The 23,409-nt window shown below is 37.7% G+C and overlaps 1 protein-coding gene across 2 annotated transcripts in view; it reads left to right on the forward strand.

Moving 5' to 3' along the window:
- LOC113091314 (teneurin-1-like) overlaps positions 1-23,409 on the forward strand; it is a 139,527-nt gene that overhangs the window by 72,106 nt on the left and 44,012 nt on the right. For both annotated transcript variants that reach the window (XM_026256747.1, XM_026256748.1), the window contains exons 6-11: positions 12,202-12,351; positions 14,668-14,876; positions 17,833-18,043; positions 18,196-18,297; positions 19,232-19,426; positions 20,928-21,128. In XM_026256747.1, the coding sequence (XP_026112532.1) occupies positions 12,202-12,351; positions 14,668-14,876; positions 17,833-18,043; positions 18,196-18,297; positions 19,232-19,426; positions 20,928-21,128 (1,068 nt within the window). The remainder of the gene's footprint in view (positions 1-12,201; positions 12,352-14,667; positions 14,877-17,832; positions 18,044-18,195; positions 18,298-19,231; positions 19,427-20,927; positions 21,129-23,409) is intronic.

Raw genomic sequence — 23,409 nt, forward strand, 5'->3', positions numbered from 1 at the left:
GAGAATAAGCCTAAAATGTATAAGGCAAAAGGTAACAAGCAGACTCCGCGGCCGCCTCGCTAAGGCTATGACTATGTTTGACACGTACAATATTTGAAAATCGATATTTATTTAAATTACATTTATATCTGAATTTATGTCAACCTATAGACTTTCAAATATCAAAATGTCATGAATTAATATGTATTTGTGTACAAAATGACATATAAACATATTGTCCTATTATATTTTGCCTGGAAACGCTTCCAACAAGATGTCGGTTCTATTTCTAGCAGCCGCGCGTCTCACGCAGGCAGTCGGCAAGCTCTAACCTGTTAACATGGGAGCCGAATTAAAAACAGACACGCCACGCAGCTGAGATGCTTTCGCCACGCATCCAGTGTGTCCTGACCAGCCTAATGATGCCCGGGTGTTGGCTGTTGAGATTACAACAACGAGGTTGTACTTGAAGTATATCTAAGCACTGTATTGCAATACTTGCATTTTGCCCCGTCACTCGTATTAGCCCGCTTCATATTAGAAAAATAACTTCTTCTTGTGGACATTACAAATGTTTGGGAGCGCTCTGGCGGTCTCTGGTGGTGCAAAAATGTATTACAACTAAATTCAATGCACGCCATTGACGTCACTTAACCGAGCAAAATGTTTCACTCGGTTACACAATTTTTAACGGTTAATCGGTTAACCGGTTAACCATGGACACCCCTAATTATTATAATAGTAAATGAGTCATATGTTATTCACAGCTTTAAATTATTATTTATTTTTCCGTCATGACAACTTTACCTTCATGATAACACATTTTTAATATTTGGGTGAACTATTCCATTAATTATGCCAGAGAACCCGTTTGCTGGATGTGTGTGTGTGTGTGCACACTTGTGCTCTGGAGATGTGCCGTTAATGATCGTCTGGTCATCTTTCACCCCATCGTTAGTGGCACCCTGTCTAAACAGATGCGATTCGTCTGCTTTGTCTCTTGACTTTCATTCTTATCTAACAATCTAAATGTGTTCTCAGTTCATTTTCTGGGTAAATGAAGGGAAGCTAAGGGATAAAGGGATTAAAGATAAAGAGGAACATAAAGAACGAATGAATCTGCATTATCTTCACATGCTGAACAAAAACTTTTGTCCTGTCGAGTGAAAGCATCACTGATGAGAAGAAAAAGATCCATAAAACATGGTAACTGAAAACGTGATGTGCCCGTGCTGAAGTCTAATTTAATTGGTCAGTAGGCGTATCATAAATAAACCTGTCTGAAGTGTCCCATTGTCTTTTAGGTTAATGCTAGGGTTGGGTTAAGGTTAGCATCAGGGCAGTGTAATTCTCCACTAAATCTTCTGGAATACTCCTTTAAACATGTTATAAATTGTAAAAATGTTGGAGCGGAGACTAATACACTTTGTTGTATAACTAAAAGCATTAGAAAATATATATTTAAAAAATTAAATGGGAAGTGAGATATGTGTTATTTTATGGATGATGGACTTTAAAGGAAGTTTAATGGAGTCAAACCATGCAAACTTTCAGCTGTATTCTGTTGGTGTGAATTCTTGTAAGGTATGATTAAATAATTATCATTAGAGAAAGAATGAGGGACAGTATCAAGTTCACTGTTTAGATTAAGGTACGATGTTTTAATAGAGTGTTTATCCTAAGAGAAGGCTTTTAATTTGTCTGTGTGTATGTTTAATTGAATGAGTTTAATGAGGCTGTATCGTCTGGCCTCACCACAATCTTTACTTTAACAAGCACACATAAGCTTCTAGACTTGCACCACACTATGAAGACATTAAGTAGGGTGTGAATGTGTGTGTGTGTGTGTGTGTGTGTGTTTTTGTTATGCACTAATTGAGTCAAGGACCCTGCAGGGACAGAGAGAGAGAGGCAATCAATAATTGTTGATGAAAATGTATCAAAGGCATTGAGTGAATCAGTGTGTGAGGCTTTTAGACTTTTAGACATTATACTTATTTTCCGAACATCATGATGCATTGCCCCATAATAACAGTGTGGTGCACAAAACATTTTATTATGTGTGAGTTTTTTGGTGTGTGTCAAAGGTAGCTGTCTGTGGGTGTGCATTACTCGCTTTGGAGGGATAAATGGGAGGTGTTTTTGTATGAGTGCAATGACCCAGATAGCTAATAGTATCCAGGGAACTCAGTAAGATGGTTTCAGCCAGAAGAACCTTCATCTATCCAAACTAAGAATGTCAACAGAGAAGGTAAAATGTACTGCCACATCACCCAAGTTTTAATTATCCTGATGTATTGTGGTAAAGGGGCTTCAAAATCAGTCCGAAATTAAAGTTAATATTGAAATTGACAATATTAGTGATTTTTTTTTTGTGTGTGTGTGTCATAATTTAGTTTTACTTATAAGGAACCATTTTAAGCAGCCTTTTAGTAAAGCCTACATTACACTGTGACATTACAGAATGAAATGTTTTTCGTTTGTCATATTATATATGCACTAATAGGTATTGCTGAATAAAGGTGGGTGGTTATATGTTAATGTTTCTGCTATCACATTTAAGGATTTCAGGATGAGCCACTTTTACCACTGAATTTCTATATCTGGTATTTTTGAAGGAAGTTTTTGAGGAAGTTTTGAGCTCTAGAAGTTTCTTTATTTTTTGATCTTAGTACATTGATATTTTATTTCAAAATATAAAGGATAATTTGCGTGGCATTATAGGAGAAGGCGGGGCAGGACACGCACAACATTAAAAGCATAAAAAGGCCATGCAGCAGGAAGCAGTTGACATATGAGTTTGAGTGTGGGAGTAATTTTCTCTCTGCTGAATCTTGCAGCATCTGCTATATTATTCATTTTCACTTTATACACGCATCCTGTTCCTAATATTTCCTTATACCTGACATGTTTAGTACAGCAACCACATTATGTGATCTATTTGGCACACATATGCATATACATATACACGTTTTTACTAGAGCCGTCAGTCTCAATTAAATTATTCAGTTCATTTTCAATGTCTTTCATCTTTCATAATAATGTAATATAATTTAATCAGCCTCTGTGGAATTTTCACAGCAAATATAGATATATACAAGTAATTTGATTAATTAGTAACATTCCTACTGTAGTTTTCACGCACGCACATGCATAGACTTTTGCAATTTTACTAATTTGAATTTGTGAAAAGGGCTTCATAGCTTCAAAAGCAGTTGAAATGCATGTTTATAGATCATAATGTGTCTTTTATGATCAAAACACTAGATCAATGAAAAAAAACTCTCTAGAACCCACAACCCCCCACTCAGCAGTGGCTTTCTTCCATTCCATTATAACTGAAAATAAATCAAAAGGTTGCTTTTTGTGAATCTGTGTGTGTGTTTGCATGTTTGTTTCCAGAAGACGAAGACACACCCTTAGGCTAAGCAGTAGGGGTTTTGTAACTTGTTTAGAGAACCCATATACCCTTGCATTTGTATATGTGATTGTCTTTGTGAGTGAAAAAGCCAGTGCTCGCAGAGAGCTATCCAGATAAACTGCAGCTTCTGAAGTCTGTACTTAAGACAATTAAACAGGTTGAGAGGTGAAGCTGTTTTAAGGTCCTTTGGTTGAAGCTCATTTAGAGTGATTGGATGAATTTATTAATTTGTTAGTCTGCATGAGAACAAAGCTTTATCCCTGCTTCATATGCAGTATTTTTCCCCTGCATTGGGTACTTAATAAGGATGCACAATATTGCAATACTATATTGTATATTGTATATTGTTTTTGTTTTTTTTACATTTAGATAAGCAATCTAAGTCATCTAAAGTTCACCTTTAAAAAACACTAATACTGTAATATCATTGTTAAATTTAATCTTTAGGGAATCTCAAAAAGAAAATCCTTTTTCACACAGTGTGTTATAGTACTGTGATCTCAATATTTACTTGGAGCGTGATTGATGGTAGTATCTTAATTTTATTATTTTATAAATATATTTAAACAAATGACTGTAGAATTTAACTGTCAGTCATTCACTGTTTATCAGCCATAACCTGAAAATAATTATCATCCTACTAACATCATCAGTGAGTTGTAATATAGATGTATGCCATCTTTTTACTTTACCCCTTTTTATGCTTTTCATCTATCATGTAGATGTTTGCATGAAACTGCAAATTTTACTCTGCTTTTAAGAATACAATTTGTTTTGTTGAAGCTTCTCCAATTTTTCCTTGGGAGACAATAAAAACAGACACAAATCGAGCACAGTGTTAGTTCAGTCAGGCCACGGAGGCAAGGCTGTGAACAGCTGATGCGGTCAGCTGTCAAATTTCTCCAATCACTACCATTCTCCTATTAGACACTGGACATATATATACATGGCACTACTGCTAGGTAAGTATGCTCAACGGCTCGCAACCCTCCCTCCCTCCCCATTATAAGCATGAGCACATTACTGCGCACCTTCTGGCTGTCGTCTTCTTTGTGTCAGATCACTAAGGCTTCCAAAATCTTAGCTGTTTAGACCTCACTGCGGAGAGACACCCATCTTCATAACCAGGCTACAGGATAGACATACCACTGCCACATCTACATGATTATCACTGTTTGCTTTAAAGACTTTATTAAAAGTCTTAATTGTTATGTATTTCTAAACTCATGGTTCCAGGGGGTTAATGTTAAAGCTTTTGTATGTTCAATTATTCTTGGAGCAAGAACCCCCATAAGGAACCATACCGCCAAAGATAAATTGTGTTCAATAAACTCAAGTAAACTTGCCAAAGTGGTTCCTGTCTGAAATGAGACAATTGTTTATATACCTGAAGGGTGTACAGCTATAACAAAATAATGAATAAAAATAAAGATTATTGAATTGCATAGCTTAGAACATTTAATCTGGAAAAATGACTGTAGATGAAAATGTTTGATTTCATATTGAAATCTCTAACTTTCCATTGCAGACTTTGGGAACTTGGTGAGTCTGGAGGCCAAGTGAGATGTTGTTTGAGATCTCTAGAGAAGAGACATATGAGATTACTAGGGTACTTTTTACTTTCTCTCCGAAGAAAAATCTCTGTCCTTTTGCTTTCCATTCTATCTAATAGCTGTCTAGGAGAAACAGTTGAGAGTTGAGATTTGAAAATTGCTCAGAAAAGAACAAGTGAGAGGGTAAGTGAGAGGGTAGAGAATGGAGAAGGCTTTTCATTAACAGTTGTGAGTTGTCTATTTGTTGTTGTTGTTGTTGTTTTAAGGTAGAGAGGGATTCAGCTCTTCTGATGGAGTCAGATGAAAAAGATTATTCCACCATCAAAGTACATTGAATGTGATGGTACGAGAGAGTCATTCTGCACCTCTCTATACTGGTAGTGGTATGACTCTCTCTCATCGACCTCAGATTTCTGGAGGGAACATTGATTTACAGAAGTGAGTGGAGGTAGGAGGGTGCAGATTCGGTGAGTGCCTTGCACTTGATGCAGGCAGTAACTGACAGCTAGTGGAGTGAGACAAAGAGAGACATAACATGTTATCTCTGGGGTTCATTGAAAACCAGATACTCTGCCACATTCTGAATCATTAGCAGAGGTTTGACTGTGGCTGAAAGAGCATTAGAGTAGTCCAGTTGAGTGAGCTTTGGCAAGGATTTGGCAAGAGATTTCAGTTGCAATTTTTAATTAGAAGTGTAAGTTTTACTTGAGAGTGAAGAGTCTGCATAACTAAATGAAAAAATGTATGGAATCTGTACATCAAGCTGGAATAGAAGGTGTTTTATTATCAAAATAATCACACATCATCTTTTGATGCACCTTTTGACAAGCATTTCATCACCATTTCGCATATTTTTTCCTTTTATCTGCCGGTTTCTGCACGTTGCATGTGAAAACGAATGGGTGTATGCATTCACAGATTAATTCCACTTCATTTGCATTCGTCAGTTCGCAGTCAGCTTTTATCAGCAGCAGTCACTTGTCATTTAGGCTCCTTTGAACCAGGGTGATGTACAGTGCTCTGGGTGCACAAACAGTCCTGCTGAAGAAACCATTCGTTTAGGATCCCTCCTGCTTTGCTTCTCACCCTAGGTCTGTATATGTTCGTGTTTCTGGCTCAGATAATTCAATACAAAGCTTTCACAGGCCTAAAATCATCAACAATGTATTGATGCTATTGTAATTTGGAGAATATCATCTGGGGCTGTGCAAAGACATCAATGTTGATGTGACAGGCATTGACAAGTAGTGTTGAAAAAAAAGACCAATAATTAACTTTTTTTTGGTTTGTTTGTAATAATTAACCTTTTTTTTATGTAATTATTGTATCTAAATGTAGTGTATTCTATTTTGTGATTTCACTGAAACGGAGTGCATTTGAATGGAGAAATGAAGTATATATAAATTAAGTGTGTGTATTTATCTCAGCATCTTCAAATCAACAGTGACTTTATATTATCTGTCAACACCTTTGTAAATCAGACATGAATGCTTTCCACATTTACTGAAAACAGAAATAGACATCTGAGGTTATTTCACTCACAGTCATCCCCTTTTATCAGTTGTTGAAAAAAAAGCTAAAGTTGAAGTTATATTTGAAGTGTTAAACCGAAGTGTTGTTTTGTCTATCCTAAGTGACATAGGGTGATGTTGGGCCACAAGTAGTCCTCACAAAACATATTTAATTACTAAATGCTCTCCGTTCCATTGGAATCACAAAATAACATGCTCCACAGTTATTGATATTCATACTATAAATTGACTCACAGATGTAGTTTTCTTTTCTTTCTTTCTTTTTCATCAGTTGTCAGTCAAAAAAGATTCTAACTTGTAACTTCTCACACTTAAACCAGGTGTTTTCCTCTGAGCCAGATCAGCTCATTATCAGGTTGGGGTCTGAGCCCCTCCTAGAACTGAAACACTAGAATAGCTCTACAATGGAAAAGGTGCAAGGTTCCCACCATGCACTGCATAAATAATAAATAAAATTGCATTTGCTTGCCAGTTTTATTTAAATTTGTATTATTGATTGTGTTGGGAACATGTTTGGTATGTAGATGTTTTGTGAATTCAGGCTTTGAGTTTCAGCTAATAATAATAATAATAATAATTCATTACATGTATATAGCGCTTTTCTAGGCACTCAAAGCGCTTACATAGTCAGAGGGTATCTCCTCATCCACCACCAGTGTGCAGCATCCACCTGGATGATGCGACGGCAGCCATAGTGCGCCAGAACGCCCACCACACACCAGCTAATTGGTGGACAGGAGACAGAGTGATGAAGCCAATCAGCAGATATGGGGATTGTTAGGAGGCAATGATGGTCAGAGGCCAATGGGCGAATTGAGCCAGGATGCCGAGGTCACACCTCTATTCTTTTCAAAAGACATCCTGGGATTTTTAATGACCACAGAGAGTCAGGACCTCAGTTTAACGTCTCATCCGAAGGACGAGTTTGTATGCACAGACATCTGTTGTGGGCGTTCTTGGCAGTTTTTACAAGACTTTTTCATATTTTAGTGTTCATATTGATATCGGATTTATATTGTATCGATTGAAATGAAGAAATATATTGTGACATAAATTATAGTTTTAGTTAATTTTGAGACAAAAACAATGAAACCCATAAATGAGGCATTTGTTTTATCCAGTGGGGACATAACTACTGATTATAATGACTCATGCTGTTTTTTTACGCATTGCATATCATGCTGTGTAACCATCAAACCATGCTTGTATTTGTGATTGGAGAAACAAGTACTACTCTACGCTGCTCAAAACTCATGTTTGAATCATCAGTGGCAAATTATTTAACTTTGAAAACGTACTTACAGGCTGCGTTATTTGTCAGAATAGCTGGCATTATAGGCTACTTTCCCAGGAAACAGTTTTTGTCCTCCGTAAAATGGGCGTGGATGATTCTTAACTTTTATAAAGAATATCTTGTTAGGTTTAAATTTACTGTACATTGTCACTTTGCAGACTCTTTTATCCATAGCAATTTACAATTGGGGAATACATAAAGCAATTCTTCTTAAAGAGCCAAACAGACACAGGAAGTGCTTGTAATTTCAAGTTTTAGACATTGTTCAAATAAGTACAAGCTAGAAAGAGAAGGAATAAATAAATGATGAAGCCAAGTAGTTTCAAAAGAGATGAGTCAGTTGTTTAAGATAAGAAGTACTTTTCTCCCCCCATGCATATTTCTTGTAATATTTACATATTTTGAACAATTTTAAGCCAGAATACAATGACAGCAGATGTTAAATCATGCCAACATGATATTTAAAGTTTTGATGAATTATGATTCATTTAAAAATATTTATTTAGCCATTTTACATTTTATTTTTATTTTATTATGTTAAACGTTTCAGTGATTTAGTGAAACTGTCTTACATGGGAAAAGGAAGAGGGTGAAAATCTGATTGTCTGACAGCAGGGAAAATTTGACTAACAGTATTCTGTGTCATCAAATTCATTCTTTTTTTGCATTGTCACCTCCAAATTTTCCCTAAATATGTTGAAAATTATAGATTTATACTGGCAATCATCTCAGTCCTTAAAGATAGGAAGGTTTTTTTTTCTTTTCTTTAAGGAAAGTGAAAGTGAAAGTAATGTGACATACAGCCAAGTACGGTGACCCATACTCAGAATTCATGCTCTGCATTTAACCCATCCAAAGTACACACACACACAGCAGTGAACACACACACACACCGTGAACACACACCCGGCTATGTTCTCTCCTTAGTAAAAGGGAGTGTTTATCTTCCTGTCTGGAGGAGAAAGGCCTTATCATATTCTTAAAACATTTGTCTTGCCTCTTCATTTTAAAGTCAATGAGTTATCTTAGTTGGGCAAATTGTCGAGGTCAGGCTATGGTGGCGTCCTCTGGAAATACGACCCCGCAGACTGTTCATGCAAAGCATTTTTACATCTTCTCAACAAGCGACGATCAATTCACACAAACTCTCCTCACCTGTCATTGGCTGTAAGCCCCTCCCTCAGAGGCTGTCCGCCTAGCCTCATAACTGCTCTATTAATTTAACCTAAACTGCCCGTCTACAGCATTACTCATCTAAATAACATTTCCATCATCTCAGAACAGCAGCCGGATGTGAAAACGTCCACCTCCTGCCCGTTACATCCCCTAATTCAATATCTTCCAGACCATTCTCTGTAGATGTCCTGAGGGCGATCGGGTTTTTGCCCGGATGTGTAGCTTTTGACTTTTTTCAACATTGACTCACCGCCACAGTGGCCAGCTCACAAAAGCTCATTGTTCTCATTGACCGATAGCCAGGGCACACAATTAACGAATCCATTTCTTTTAGCCCAGCTTCCTAGCCGAGGATATTAACAAGCTGTGGAGTGACAGTAAACTCAGAGCTTAACTATTTCTCATTCTCAGGGCAATCTGCTATTCAGCATCAAGGTTAAAGCCAGCTTTGATGTATGTGGGACTTTTGTCCAGTGAACAGCTCTCAGTCCTTCCCTGTGAAATATGTCTCTTTGTCTTTCTCTTTATATATCTCTCTTTCTCTTTTTCTCATGCACACGCACACGTGAGCAACAGATGCTGTAGTCAATGTTGTATGTTTCCTGTCCGACGCTCAACAAATCATGTTAAAATCTGTTGATTTAACAAAGGTTTGATGAATGTCCTCCTTCTTGCTTTCTATTTCCAGTAGTCCATCTTGTCAAAAGAGAGAATGCGAAAAGTGGGGGAGAAGGGTCAGAGAGAAAAATGGCTGAGAGAGAAAGGGAGAGAGAGATTTTTCTCTTCATTAGCGGTTGTAAAGAGAGAACTAGCAGAGAGGTTAGAGGTTTTAAGGGATCAATGTTTGCTGTCCAAGGCTCTGAGTCCTGTAGGGGAAAGAAATGTGGCCTCCGTGGAATTTATGAGACCTTCCAGACGTGCACCTTTAAAGAGCTTTGTGATCCCGTGCACACACATGCACACAGGACAGCTCTCGCTAATGCGCACACACCTATAGAAAGCTTTGTGATGTCATCGATCCGTCTTTTCAATCAGTCTCACCCACCTCCTTTTTTTGTCCTGTGTGAAGCTCTGGTCTGTCCATATACTGTGTTTGTGTGTGTATGTATATATATCTTTTTTTTTTTCCAAACTGACAAGTAAACTACAATGAACTGGATAAATAATACATTTTTATGAACTTTTTAACAGGGGATGTTTGGCCACTTATTATTGTATTTTTTTTTATTCCCCTGTAACACATTTTTCTTTGTTTTGTTTTTTGTCACATAAAATTGTCTTAAACTTTTACCATGTTTAATTGGTTTACCCTTAGTTAAGAACTTAATTCTTAAAATATGAAAATCCCTCAAAAACATACTGTACATATTGTTCTTGAACTTTATACAATTTAAAAAACTATACTTAAAAACTTTTTATTGTTACCACATTTTATTGTTTTACACTTGTCAAATACCCAGACTTTTACTCCTAAAATATGAAAATCCCTTATAAAATGATTATCTAAACATACTGAAATAATTGTAAAGCATTTGATGATTTTTATATTTTGCATCCTTTTTAACATTTAAACTATTATTATTATTATTATTATTATTATTATTATTATTGTATTTGTTTTTTTTTCTTCTTCTTCTTACTTTTATTTTGTGTCAGTTACAACACATTGACTGCTATCAGTCCCAGAACATAATTTGAGTGGTGGAAATGAAAAGATGACAGAATTCACTGGTGATGTATGTATATGCACTGTTATACTTCAGAAACATGTCCACAGTAAAGGATGTAAGACAGAGATCCCAAGTAAAGAAAAGGAAAGAAACAAAGTTTTTAAGCACCCCTGCAACCAGGAGAGATGCGATGAGTGAGGATCTGAAGAGAGAAACAAGTGATTCTGAGTGTAGTTCAGAGAAATAATTCATGGAATATTGTTCATTAAATTGGCTGAGCAGATCGCAAGAGTGCAATATCTGTTGTCTTTTTCACATTTTGAGAGCAGAATAAAAAGAACAAGTTGCAACACAGTATTTGGTAGGGCTAAAGGAGCTTTTTACCACAGAAGTTATGATATCAGTGTCACATTAAAGTTACAAAGTGTTAAAATATTGTATGGATGGAAAAGAACTACACAGAAAATGTATATCCCAGACCATCAAAGTGATTATTTGTTGTGCAACATCTGTATTAGTTTAGCCGTGCCAGAATCTGTCAGCTCTGACAGCTCCAAAACATGTTAATTTCAGACGTGAATGGGACCATCGAGTAACAACTTATGTCCATTCTTGTACTGAACTCTGGACCTTGTTCGTTTCTGTGTTAAAGCTGATCTGCAGTGCTTGGGGTGATCAGTCATTTAGCCAATGGCAGCTACTCTGTGTGTGTGTGTGTGTGTGTGTGTGAGAGAGAGAGAGAGAGAGATGAGGGCGAATAGGGGGAGATAAAGGAGAGGATCATGTAGATCCAGCTCCCCGCTGAGACACCAATCCCTCTTTATGGCTCGTAAAGACGCCTCCTCACGGCTGAGCCCGACGTGCACACACGCGCTTCCTATACGCCTGAGGAACGGGAGGGAATGAGAGGGAGAAGCTAGCTGGGAGAATAACCTGATTTTCACTCGCCGTTCCAGAACTTGTCTTCAGTATATCTTCTCACCTCATTTCCCTGATCGACTGAAAGCCCACACACACACACACACACACACATGCACAGGAGAGGAAGAGAGAGAGGGAAACTGCATGATGAGAGAGCTGGTATCGGGGGCCCTGAGGTGAGCGGAATGAGAGTTTGTCCTTTTTATTGGCTGTAATTAGGATGAGGTCATTACCATGTGCCAAAGGCCTTTCACTGCTGGGAGATCATAAAATGCCACCTGAGCGATTTATATTCCACTCCCAGAATCCTCTGCAGCGTTCCACACACATTCAAGAGATGAGGGGATAAGAGAAGACCTTAAATTTATGTGTGTGCATATACTTGTTCACATAAATGAAGAAAAAACAGTATTGTATGTAACACGTAATATACTGAATAATGTGTGACACAATATTCTAAAATCATTTTCGTTACACCGTAACATGCAATTTTATCTGTGTCAGGTATCATTAATCTATCTATCATTCTATATATCATTCTATTGTTCTTTTTATCATTCTGATGATCGTTCTGTCTGTCTATCTATCTATTCTGTTGCATCTATTATTATTATTATCTATGATTCAATTTATCTGTCATTCTATCATTCTGCAGTCGTTCATCTGCTGGGGTTGCCGTGGCATCTGAAGCGAGTGGAAGGAGAGCTCTATGAGAATGGTATGAGTAAAGATGATCAGCCTCTACCGGGAGCCGATTTCACCTTCACTCCCATCCACCTGCCAGGACTCAACATCACACAGCCAGGTGTGTGTGTGTGTGTGTGTGCTTCTTAAATCATCTAACATAAGATTTCTATACCGTGTGATATCAATTCAGTGTTTCACACAGTCTGCCTAAATGTCAAGTCTTTTCCTAAAGCAGGAGCCAAGAAAGGATGTGTGTGTGTGTGTATGTGTATTCAATCAGAGTTTATTTGCTATTTAATTAATAGCTGGGTTTCCATCCGAAATTGCTAATTTAACTTACGTGCAAAACTGGAATGTAGCATAAAACATTTGCGAACAAGCATTGTTTCCATCCAACAAGTCAAAGAGAACAAAATCGTCACTTCCTGGTAAACTGGCACTATAATTCACTAACAAAAGTAGGAGAATATAATCATTTTCATATATAATAAATTACTCGCGCCTCAGAGCGAGCAGAGGAAACACAATAAACATGGTCATTGCTTTCGGAGGTGGATGCTTTGGATGTTGGATGGTGGATGTTTAGGAACGCAGTCGTGTAAGACATTTCTGGGAGGAAGTTATACAGAAATACTTTGATGACAGACTTCACTTGTGCATTTCAGAATGACCATAACAATATTTCAGATGCTGTGGAATGAGATTGGTCTGCTGGTTAGTCAGGTTTTGCCTTCCCATCCCACAAAGTCACATGACTTTGTTGATGAGCTTGGAGGAATTTATTTGCAAAATGCATTTCCATCTCCCATTATTCGCCCTTTTTCAACCCTTTTTCGCGCAACTCAAAATCCATCTCAAGCAAACGCAATGCTCTACCACTGAGCCACAGAAACACTATGCAACAAAGATGAAGACATTTGTGTTTCTTAATATTTTTGTGAATTCTTTAATACATAGAACGTTCAAAAAAACGCATTTATTTATTTATTGCTATATTAAGATGTATTTGTAAATGATGACAAATACTTGAACTACTTCCTTGTCTTCATTCGCTATTGTATTTCCTCTAAATATTTGCTCTATCAATATACCATTTTTTACTCTTAGTTCTTACACATTGTTATTTAAATAAAATATAGTCATATTTTTCTGGTAGTCGTATCTTAGGTAAAAAGATAAGACCATAGCCTTTAGTCCCCTTTGTTTCAGTGACTTCTAGCCAATGTCTTCATGTTATGATGCAATGATGTTCCCCTTGAAGCAACGTACCTCAGGTGTTAAGCGTCTTGCTCAAGGGCACAGTGGTAATAGTTCATGGATTGCCCTTGCAGGGCTCAGACCTACAATTTCTGTGGTTTTCTAGCACAGATCTTTGACCACTAGGCTGCACTACCCCAGTTTTTTGGTGCGTTTATGTATTAATGCACAGCTGTGTTTGTTCTGTCAAAGCTAATGTAAATAACCTCACACCTGAGAGTCCCGCTACTCGATGCGGCAGGTGCCGTTTCATCTTTTTGCAGTCACCTGAATTTGACTCTAGACAGCAGAGCTTTTAAAAGAGTCCTGCAGATCATCACTTTTGATTCACATCAACTGAGCCTCTGAAAAATACATCATTCTTTTTGACACTAAAGAAGATATGGAGACGTCTGTGTTGATAGCATCAGAGGCAGGATTCATTCAAAAGCCCTCAGGCACTGTTTTTTGTACTATTCACATCTACAAACTTTCTGTGACTGTCCATCAAAGAACCTGAGCTCGGTTGTCTTTAACAACTATCATCCTAAAGCTAAATTTAAGTGTAAGCTTTTGTCGTCTACTTGATTTAAGAGGATTATTTTTCACTTTCAAAAAAAAAAAATCTGGTATTATTTATTCTGCCTTAAGTTGTTCCAAACCTGTATGACTTTCTGTCTTCTGTGTAGTGCAAAAGGTACATTTGTAAAGAATATCCTGACCACAGTGTTTTACATACTAAAAATGAATGAGGACTCGGCCAGTCAAGCTTCAATTTGACAAAAAAAACACCGTAGAGTCACGTGTACTATATTTCAGTCTATTTCTCACTCAAAGCTATCATATGGAATGTAAGACTAGGGATATTATGAATGAGTCATATGGACCACTCTGATGAGACTTTAATGGTGCTTTTGTGTTCTTTTTGAAGCCTGAAAGCCTGTTCATTGTAAATGAATACAAAAGAGCAACCAGAATATCTTTGAATATGTCTGATTTTGTATTCCATGGAAGAAAGAAAGTCAGGTTTGGAACGACTTGAATACATGGCATAAACTAATACTTTAAAGCTTATGTTACAGATCCATATGCCAAACACTTGGTTCAATCTTTATATTTTATTTTATTTTTTTCTCTCTATAAATCAAGGTAATTGGATGCTTATGTTATTTTTTTATTTTTTATTTTTTCTTGACAGATAAAGAGGTGATTCAGCGAGGCAGGGTGATCGAGAGGGGAGAGGTGGCTGTCGGGACACAGCTGGTCCAGGCCATTCCTCCTGGACTCTTCTGGAGGTTTCACATTACGGTTCACCACCCCGAGTATGTGAAGTTCAATATCTCACTCACGCGGGATGCTCTGCTTGGCATCTACGGCAGGAGGAATATACCACCTACTCACACGCAGGTAATCACATGCAAACACAAATAGAAAAAATATAAAACAAGTTCTTTCTTTAAGAGAGCTGCACAATTTTTCATATGTTATTTTGTATTTACTGTATTTATAATATGGCTGTCAATCTATTAAAAAAATTATGTAAAAAAAAATTTTATTGCAAAGAAGAGCGCCTAAATGGAGATAATTTAAAGAGTTCCTTTGCCATATTTGCCTTTGGCTTACTCAGTTGGGTTTTAAAAGACAATTAATATTCAGTAATATTATCGATTGACTGTCACACTCGAGAATAAAAATAAAACTTGAGCTGAGCTGGATAATGACACTAACTTTGCAAAAATCGACGCTGTTATTGAACTAATTTGAGGTGAATAAGGACACTGTAAAGCTGCTTCTAGCTGAACTGAACATTTCTTAATGGATGGACTTTGCACAATGACAGTTACTGAACTGTAGTGAAATAAAATTGGACTAAACTGAGCTGAATGATGACACTGTTGTCTTCTGTACAGCTGTTTTACAGCTGAAACTGAATTTATTTCATAATTGATGAGATTTACTAAATAAATGTGAAGCTGCTTTGAAACAGTAAACCACTGAGTAGAAATGATGAAAGTGGCTTTTAAAATATATTCCCTATTTTATTTACAGATTATTAAACATTAATCCCCTGCATCTGTGTGAAGAATCTTGAGACCCCTGTGTTATGATTCCTTTGTGCTGCAATGTAAAAAATGTGCACAAATACATACATTTTACAGTACGTGCACTTACAGTGTACTTAGTGTATTAATCTAAAAAGTTCTGGTAATACAAGGTAACTGGTTTAGGGTTAGTACACAGTTATAACACAGTTATTGTAATTACTATATTAAGTACATAGTATGTACATGAGGAACAGGACTGTAAAATAAAGTGCTACTGAAATTAATTGATAAATAATTGTGTTGTTGTACGATGGCATGTGAGACAGAGAGATTGTGATTCTGCATGTTTGTATTGGTGTGTCAGACTTCTGCATCCATTCCCAGGTTTTGTTATGATTGCTCTTGTTGGTAAATGTTTTCGAAGTACATATTGTTATGAGTGGCGGATAACAAGAAGGATCAGGAGCGTATCTAACGAGGTGCTTCGGATGACCCCAACATACTAATTACATCTCATTATTCAGGATATCATCCGAGATTAACTGTTCACTTTGCTCAAGAAATTAGAGCCCGGTGTAATTCAATTTAAGGCTTCTCATTTTCACCTCATTTGCATACGCGCTTTCATGTGTAGGCGGAGGCATACCAAGAAGACTGGTTAATTGTTCCTGCTTAATGAAAAGCCTTCTTTTGTGTGTGCGTGTCAGAATAGAGATGTTTACGCTGCCACAGCTTCAGCGGTTCTACTTCAGTGTACGTGAGTGAGAGTTTGCGTGCGTGTGTGTGTGTGTGTGTGTTCACCGAGGCCTGACAGATCGCTACTGCACTGAGACTGTCAACTCCATTGTGGCTCCCACGATCGTTCCTCAGTTTCTCTGGCTGTCATTAAAAGCAGTGGGGCTCCGGTGCAACTGCTGCCCTGCTGGCTCCTGCCTGTCAGTGTGAGAGTCATTACAGTCGATAGGGTTTCAGTGCCTCCACTGCTTCCAGAGTCACTCCGGAGGAGGAGAGGGACTCATTATAGCCAGAGGGTTCTGTGGAGCCTCGGAGAACGCCGCTCATTGATGTTTCTGATGTTTGTAACAGCTCTGTCTAAACACTGCCAGTCCCCCCCCCCAAATACAGACAGAAAGACACACGCGCCACATATCTTTTCCAGTTTCCTTGGAGATAGATACATCCCACTTACAGGATGGAAGTGACACAGTGGTGCGAGGTGATGAGACAGACGCTGAACACAGATATACTGATCGCAGGCTGAGTCAAATGAGCACAGATGGTGAGCTGTAAATGCCTGGATGTAAACGTCTCGTATTTGTAGTGATTCCTGACTTGATCTGGACTCTGTTTGTGTTACTGTGAGCGTGTCTGGCTGTGTTTGCTCAAACTACAGGCCTGTTTCTGTGATGTGTGTGGATGTTGAGGCATGGGAAGGGGATCAGTCTTAGTTTATGCCCGCCGTTAACACATTAGTCATGGTAGGGAGCAAATACACATGCTTAATACCATTAACAGTGAAACATTTACAGAGCCTTTCCACTGTTAGTGAAAGGAAACGCTACTGGTACTTGTCATGCTCAGAACCCTTCAGCTGATCGTGTCATTTTTTTTCATTTTCAGTGCTACAGATGTTTCATTTTATTTCTTAGCAGTACTAGTTTGAATTTACATTGTATGATTTATTCCTTTGTTTAAATTTAATTAGGTTCATTGCTACTTTCTTAGTTTACTCTGCAATGTTGCTGAATTTAATTAAATGTTCATGTTGCACTATAGATATTTGATTTGATTTGTTTCCATAACTTTTTCACACTGTAGTTATACCTCATTTGAAGTTGAAGAAGATAAGTGGGATGCCATGGATTAACCCTGTGGAAACTTCCCACAGGTGCAGACAATGAGTATGTTTGGTATCATGCTTTAAAATTAATGTATCTTGAAATAGATTGCCAGTCATCGAGGCATTCAGAGGGTTTTCCAGACACACTGCCTAGATGAATGTAATGCAGCGTGGTTGTTTCCATTGTTGGGTGGATATACTTGCTTTTCTTTTTCCAGTTCTGTAGGATGCATGTTTTGGCAAGTATAAAACATATAAATAGGAGCTTGTTATCTTTGTGGACTATGCCAAGGTTGGCAGCATCAACATCAGAGACATACAGTAAAGTACAGAGTGATACTGAGACAAAGAGCACCAAGTTATGGACGGTCAGTGCCAAGGGCATGAATTCAGCTGTCGATCTGTGCTATGTTCTTTTTAACACAATTAAGATTAGACACACAAGTAACTTTACTGTGTGCATGTCATTTTTCTCCAGTTTGACTTTGTGAAGTTGCTAGATGGGAAACAGCTGATTAAGCAGGATTCGAGGAAAGTCAAAATTCCGAACCCTCCTCCGCGAAATCTGCTGGTGTCTCCTCTGCAGGAGACAGGCTTTGTGGAATACCTTGACGTAGGCACCTGGTACCTGGCCTTCTATAATGATGGTCGCAAGATGGAACAGGTTGTGGTGTACAGCACACCCATAGGTGAGAACACAACATTGATTGTTTTATTTTTTTTCCCTTTTCATTTCAATTATTTTCTCTGTTTTTGTTGATATCAGTAAATTAAATAAATTGGTTCATGACTTCAGAATTATTTAACTATGCAGTGAACTGTGTTGTGTTTGTGTGTTCAGAAACAATAGATGGTTGCTTCACTAACTGTAACGGTAACGGAGAGTGTGTCGCTGGACACTGTCACTGTTTTACTGGCTTCCTGGGGCCGGATTGTTTAAAAGGTACAACTGACCACAATGAAAAACATCATCATAATCACACAATGAAAGACAGTATTATCAAAATAAGATACATAATCACATAATAGCACATAATATACACAACATGATCACAGTCACTGTATGCACAAATGCACAATATAATCACAATATATGTTATTATTACTCAACATTTTATCTGTACATTAAAGGGTTAGTTCACCCAATAATCAAAATTACTTTTTTGTCAAGTATGATTATTGGGTGAACTAACCATTTAAACATTAAAGCTGCAGTCGGTAACTTTTGACACTCTAGCGGTTAATAAACAGAACTGCTTGCGTCTTGCGGAAGAACATCGTAGCCGGAACTACTTCTCTCTGTTTATGTCTATGAAGAATCACAAAGGTACTGGGTTACTCCGCCGCGTTATCCCCGAAGCAATCTAAAATAGTACGAATATAAACACTTAATATAGGTGCACCCTAGTGATTCAGGACAAGCTAAAAACACGGTTTGGAAAATGGATTCATGGTGTACTTGCTTATTATGTTCATTTTTCTACATTTTGAACACAAACAAAGTTACGGACCGCAGCTCTGATTGGTTGTTTCTTAACGGGAGCGATGTATTTTCTGCAAATGGCAATAGGACCACTGGGAGGAGCCAGAGGAGCTTGATTTTTTTCACATATTATCTGTCTCATATTCTACTGTCAGGACAGGTTTAACAAATATGTAAAAAATGCCTTTAAAGAGGCAGACGACGTAACTTCAGCAGGCTCTTTGAATAAACAGAACATTATTGCACATTGGTGTGGACACTTTATCGAAACTGTTGTCTTTATCATTTTCATTCTTAGTATGAACAGGTCATTGTTTTCACACAGTATTACAGTCTTACAGTTATACAGTGTTACAAAGATCAGATTATTTCTGATTTTGTTTGTATATTTCAGATTCTTGCCCAGTGCTGTGTAGTGGTAATGGCGATTACGAGAAAGGTGTGTGTGTGTGTCACCCTGGATGGAAGGGGGCGGAGTGTGAGGTGGAGGAAGGCCAGTGTATCGATCCCACCTGTTCAAACAATGGAGAATGTCTCAACGGAATCTGTGTGTGTGCTCCAGCTTTCAAGGGCGACAACTGTGAGCAAGGTAACCCCCCCCCCCCCACACACAGCATTTTCAGCTTTTGAAGGACTAGATTCATTTTTAGATAGAAAGACTGAGTTTGAAGCACAAATAACCCTCATCTGCAACATGACCATCATGCTGAGTACGAGTGTGTCTGGGTCTACGTACAGAGCTACTAGTCTATCTCCACGGCTTGTTTATGATGAATGTCCTGTAATTGGATTTTAAACACACTTTCTCCCTTAACCATTAAGCTGAAAATTCATTGCCCCCATTTCAGTGATAGAGAGAGTTACAGAGAGAGTTACAGAGAGAGAGACTCAATTTAAACCCATGTAGATCCATCCACCAAATTAGCTTTTCCATCAGACACCTTCCCCATCTACACACACACACACACACACACACTGAAGTGAACATATTGTTGTTGCTGTAATTGGAATTTACATGTGTTTGTATCTTGTTCTTTTTTGCTATGCACTCTCTCTGACTGTGCTGTTTTCATGTTTCACCTCCTCTGCCTCTGTCTTAAGCACAATTCAGACAGAATTCATTTTCTAAATGACGTTTCAGTTAGGATTATTAACAGAAGATGCCCATTTCATTTACTGACGGACCGAATAGAGATGATTTAATCTAATTACAATATACATTGTTAAGGAAAACATTTAAATACACATCTGATTCTTTTACTACATTTACATTTATTCATTTAGCAATTGTATTTCTGCTTCAACAAATATATATTGAGCACCAAAAACAGTTTAAACATTGATAGCAATAAGAACAATTATTTATAACTGAGCACCAATAATAATGAAAATAGTAATAAATTGCATATATTTTATATATATGTAAAATGTATATGTAATTAATCATTTGATGTTGGGTATATGCCAACTGATTTTTGATATTTAATTGTACCTTTTCTGTGTATCTTGGTTGTCATCTTGTGCTCAGTTTAAAAACAATAATAATTTATCAAGTGTTCAATTCAACCTTCATGAAATCTAAAATAAAAATACATTTTTGCACACACACCGTAGTGTTTAAATTAATGATTTGTTTTATTCAGTAATCATCAGCTTACCAGAACAACACTCAAGTGTAATTCCACCCAGATCGAATACAAAATGGTCCAAATCCATAATGAAGATGCACTAGGCAGCACAAGAAATTCAGCTGTAATTATGGTGTTTGACGTAGGTCAAAATATATGAGAAGTAGCGTTGTGAAAATAATAATATACTGCAATCACACGCTTTCCGAACCGGATGGGATTAGATGTCTCAGAGGTAATTTGCACTGAGTTGTGTGAAGAACAATTATATTCGAACCGGATTAAAATCATGAAGTACAACAGTGAAGCCCCAATTTTCCAAACTTCCTCTGGGAAAACTAGTTCTGTTTGCATGTGGCTTTATATGCACATACATCCTACATGCACCTATAATTAATTGTTCATGGACAAATCTGTTATTTCTGTGTGTGTTTGATTGTGTGTGCGTGTATGTGATTGCAGTGGACTGCGTGGACCCGTTGTGCTCAGGTCGTGGTGTGTGTGTGCGCGGTGAGTGTGTGTGTTCCGCAGGCTGGGGAGGTGAGAGCTGTGAGACTGCACTTCCTGCCTGTAAAGAACATTGTTCAGGTCATGGAGCGTACCAAGCCCAGACAGGGGTGTGTGTGTGTGAACAGGGATGGAGTGGTGAAGACTGCTCCGTGGGTGAGTAACAGTCAAAACACACAGACATGTGCAGGCTTTTTGCTTTCTTCATATCCTTTGTAAGTCTAGTCTTGAAAGTGCTTTTTCATCCTTTGCTCATGCTTTTCTCTCTCTCAGAAGTCTCTGATTTGAGCTTGATTCAGTTACTATTGACTTCAAAACTCCAAATCCACTTTTGCTCCTGTCTGACAGAGTAAAGCAGGGCCCTATGTGCAGTAGTATGGATCGGCTTTTAATTGTAATGTGATATATATTGCAAAAGGGGAATGTACTTTCTTTAATAGAGAGAAAACGGATTCGTTCTTATTGTCTGATTGATTGTGCATCTTCTAAATGAAACCTGCTAGACTGTAGCATTTCCTTGTGTTTTACAGAAGGAGGGAGAGAATTGCAGTTAAATGCATGTTATATACTGGGCACTTTCCATGAGTATGGTACACTTTGGTATCCAATTACTATTTTAAAAGCTTTAGAGGCCTAAATATCAATTTTTTTTCATGCAAGAACTTACATTGTGTTTAGCTAGTTGTAGAATTTCCCATCTCTTTCTACAGCGGGATAGGAGAACTAAATAATCTCACTTGACTTTCTCAGTAATGCCATGCTGACTGCATTCAACAAACTCAACCATTTATCCCTGTTACTGTAAGTTACTGAAAGAAAATGTTGAAATAAGTATTTTTAGTTAATTTATTGGACCTAAACGTTTAATAATAACCACAAGCTACCATTTGGTCCTGAAATAACTTGCACCAACTGAGTGATAACATAATTTGCAATAAACTTTTTTATTTAAAGTTTTATGTTTATTTTATTTTTATTGCTATAAAACTGAACAAACTGTAGGAAACATGTCCCAGATTTTACAAGGTTACAAGGCTGCAAAAATTGTAGACCTCATTTAAAATGAATAAGAAAAAAAATACTTTTGGGATATTTAGTCTGACCACTCCTGAGATTGACAATCGATATGTTCTGAAGGTTAAACCGTTCCTTTCACTGAACAATTTGTTGCAAATGGAACTTCTTATTGTGTGAGCATTTTAGGGCCTATTTTTTACCCTGTTCATGGAATGTGCCACCAGTTTCGTCATTTCCTGGTTAACAATGATGATACTTAAATAAGAACACTTTTTTTATTGCAAAGAGATTGCTCATCTGGAAGATCGACAGGATTTTGTAACTCATTGCCTTTTGCCCACTGGCTAGAATATGAAAGCATTTATTAAATATTAGATGATCAAACTGCAATATTTATCAAAATGCATGAATATTACAGCATGAAACTGGCTGTTTCCATGACCGAGCAGTTAAATTGATAATGTGTATATTAATAAACATTCCGGTCTAATGCCCTTCCTGTCATTTCAAGACATTTATATCTCACGTGTGATTGAGCGGAAGAACTCTAGTCCGATGTGCTTTATGGAACTGCAAGGATAATTTGTTTTGAACGGTACGAGACGTAGAGGGTGATAGGAGTGAGAAAGACAGAGGAGAGGCTGTCGAAGCTCAATGCTCAGTGCTGCAGTTCCAGAGGAGAAAAGTGGCAGCTGATTTTACGTGACTTTTAAGATATGAAAATCTGTCATCTCAGTTTGACCTGTCACCAGTCCTGTAAGTACGCGTGAAGACAGAGCCATTCTGTCTGAGGGCCAGAGAGCAGAGATATCTTACTCGTTCAGGGAAATTGTTTTTGTCATGAAACCATGCTAAACTGTCTTGAATGCAAAACCACTGTAACAATTGGACAGTTTAGGCTGGTGTGATAAAGCAGGCTGTAGATGGAGAGGAGAGAATGTGTGTGAATTTCTCTTCTTTTTACAATTTTCCACATTGTACTCAAGAAAAAAAAATGTTGAACAAAATAAGTCATCTAGGAAAAATCTGATGAAATCAGGGGTCACCTATTTATGAGCTCTTATATACAGCAAAGAATATTGATTACTGTATATATAGTACTCTAAGCCAGTGTGCTCAGATTGTGTGCAATGCGCCAGACAGTCCAAACAGAATGAGTGAAAAAGTCCAAATAAGCAGTCCCTACTGGAGCAATGAAACAATCCGTGACGACTGGCAGCAGCCATGCCACAGATTGAGGAAAAAACGCTGGGACGTCAAGTGCAGAGCATGACCACACCACTAAATTCCTCCGTTCAAGATATAACCACTGCAGGAAGTGAGCTCTCAGCGGTCATGGAGCAGTGCAGAAGCCAGCTGTGAACCAGCATGATCCACCAACAACACACAGAAAATCACTGGATTGATTTCAAGAATGTCC

Source organism: Carassius auratus, unplaced genomic scaffold (genome assembly GCF_003368295.1).
Source record: "Carassius auratus strain Wakin unplaced genomic scaffold, ASM336829v1 scaf_tig00214183_4049273_7079891, whole genome shotgun sequence".
Taxonomy (NCBI): Eukaryota; Metazoa; Chordata; class Actinopteri; order Cypriniformes; family Cyprinidae; genus Carassius; species Carassius auratus.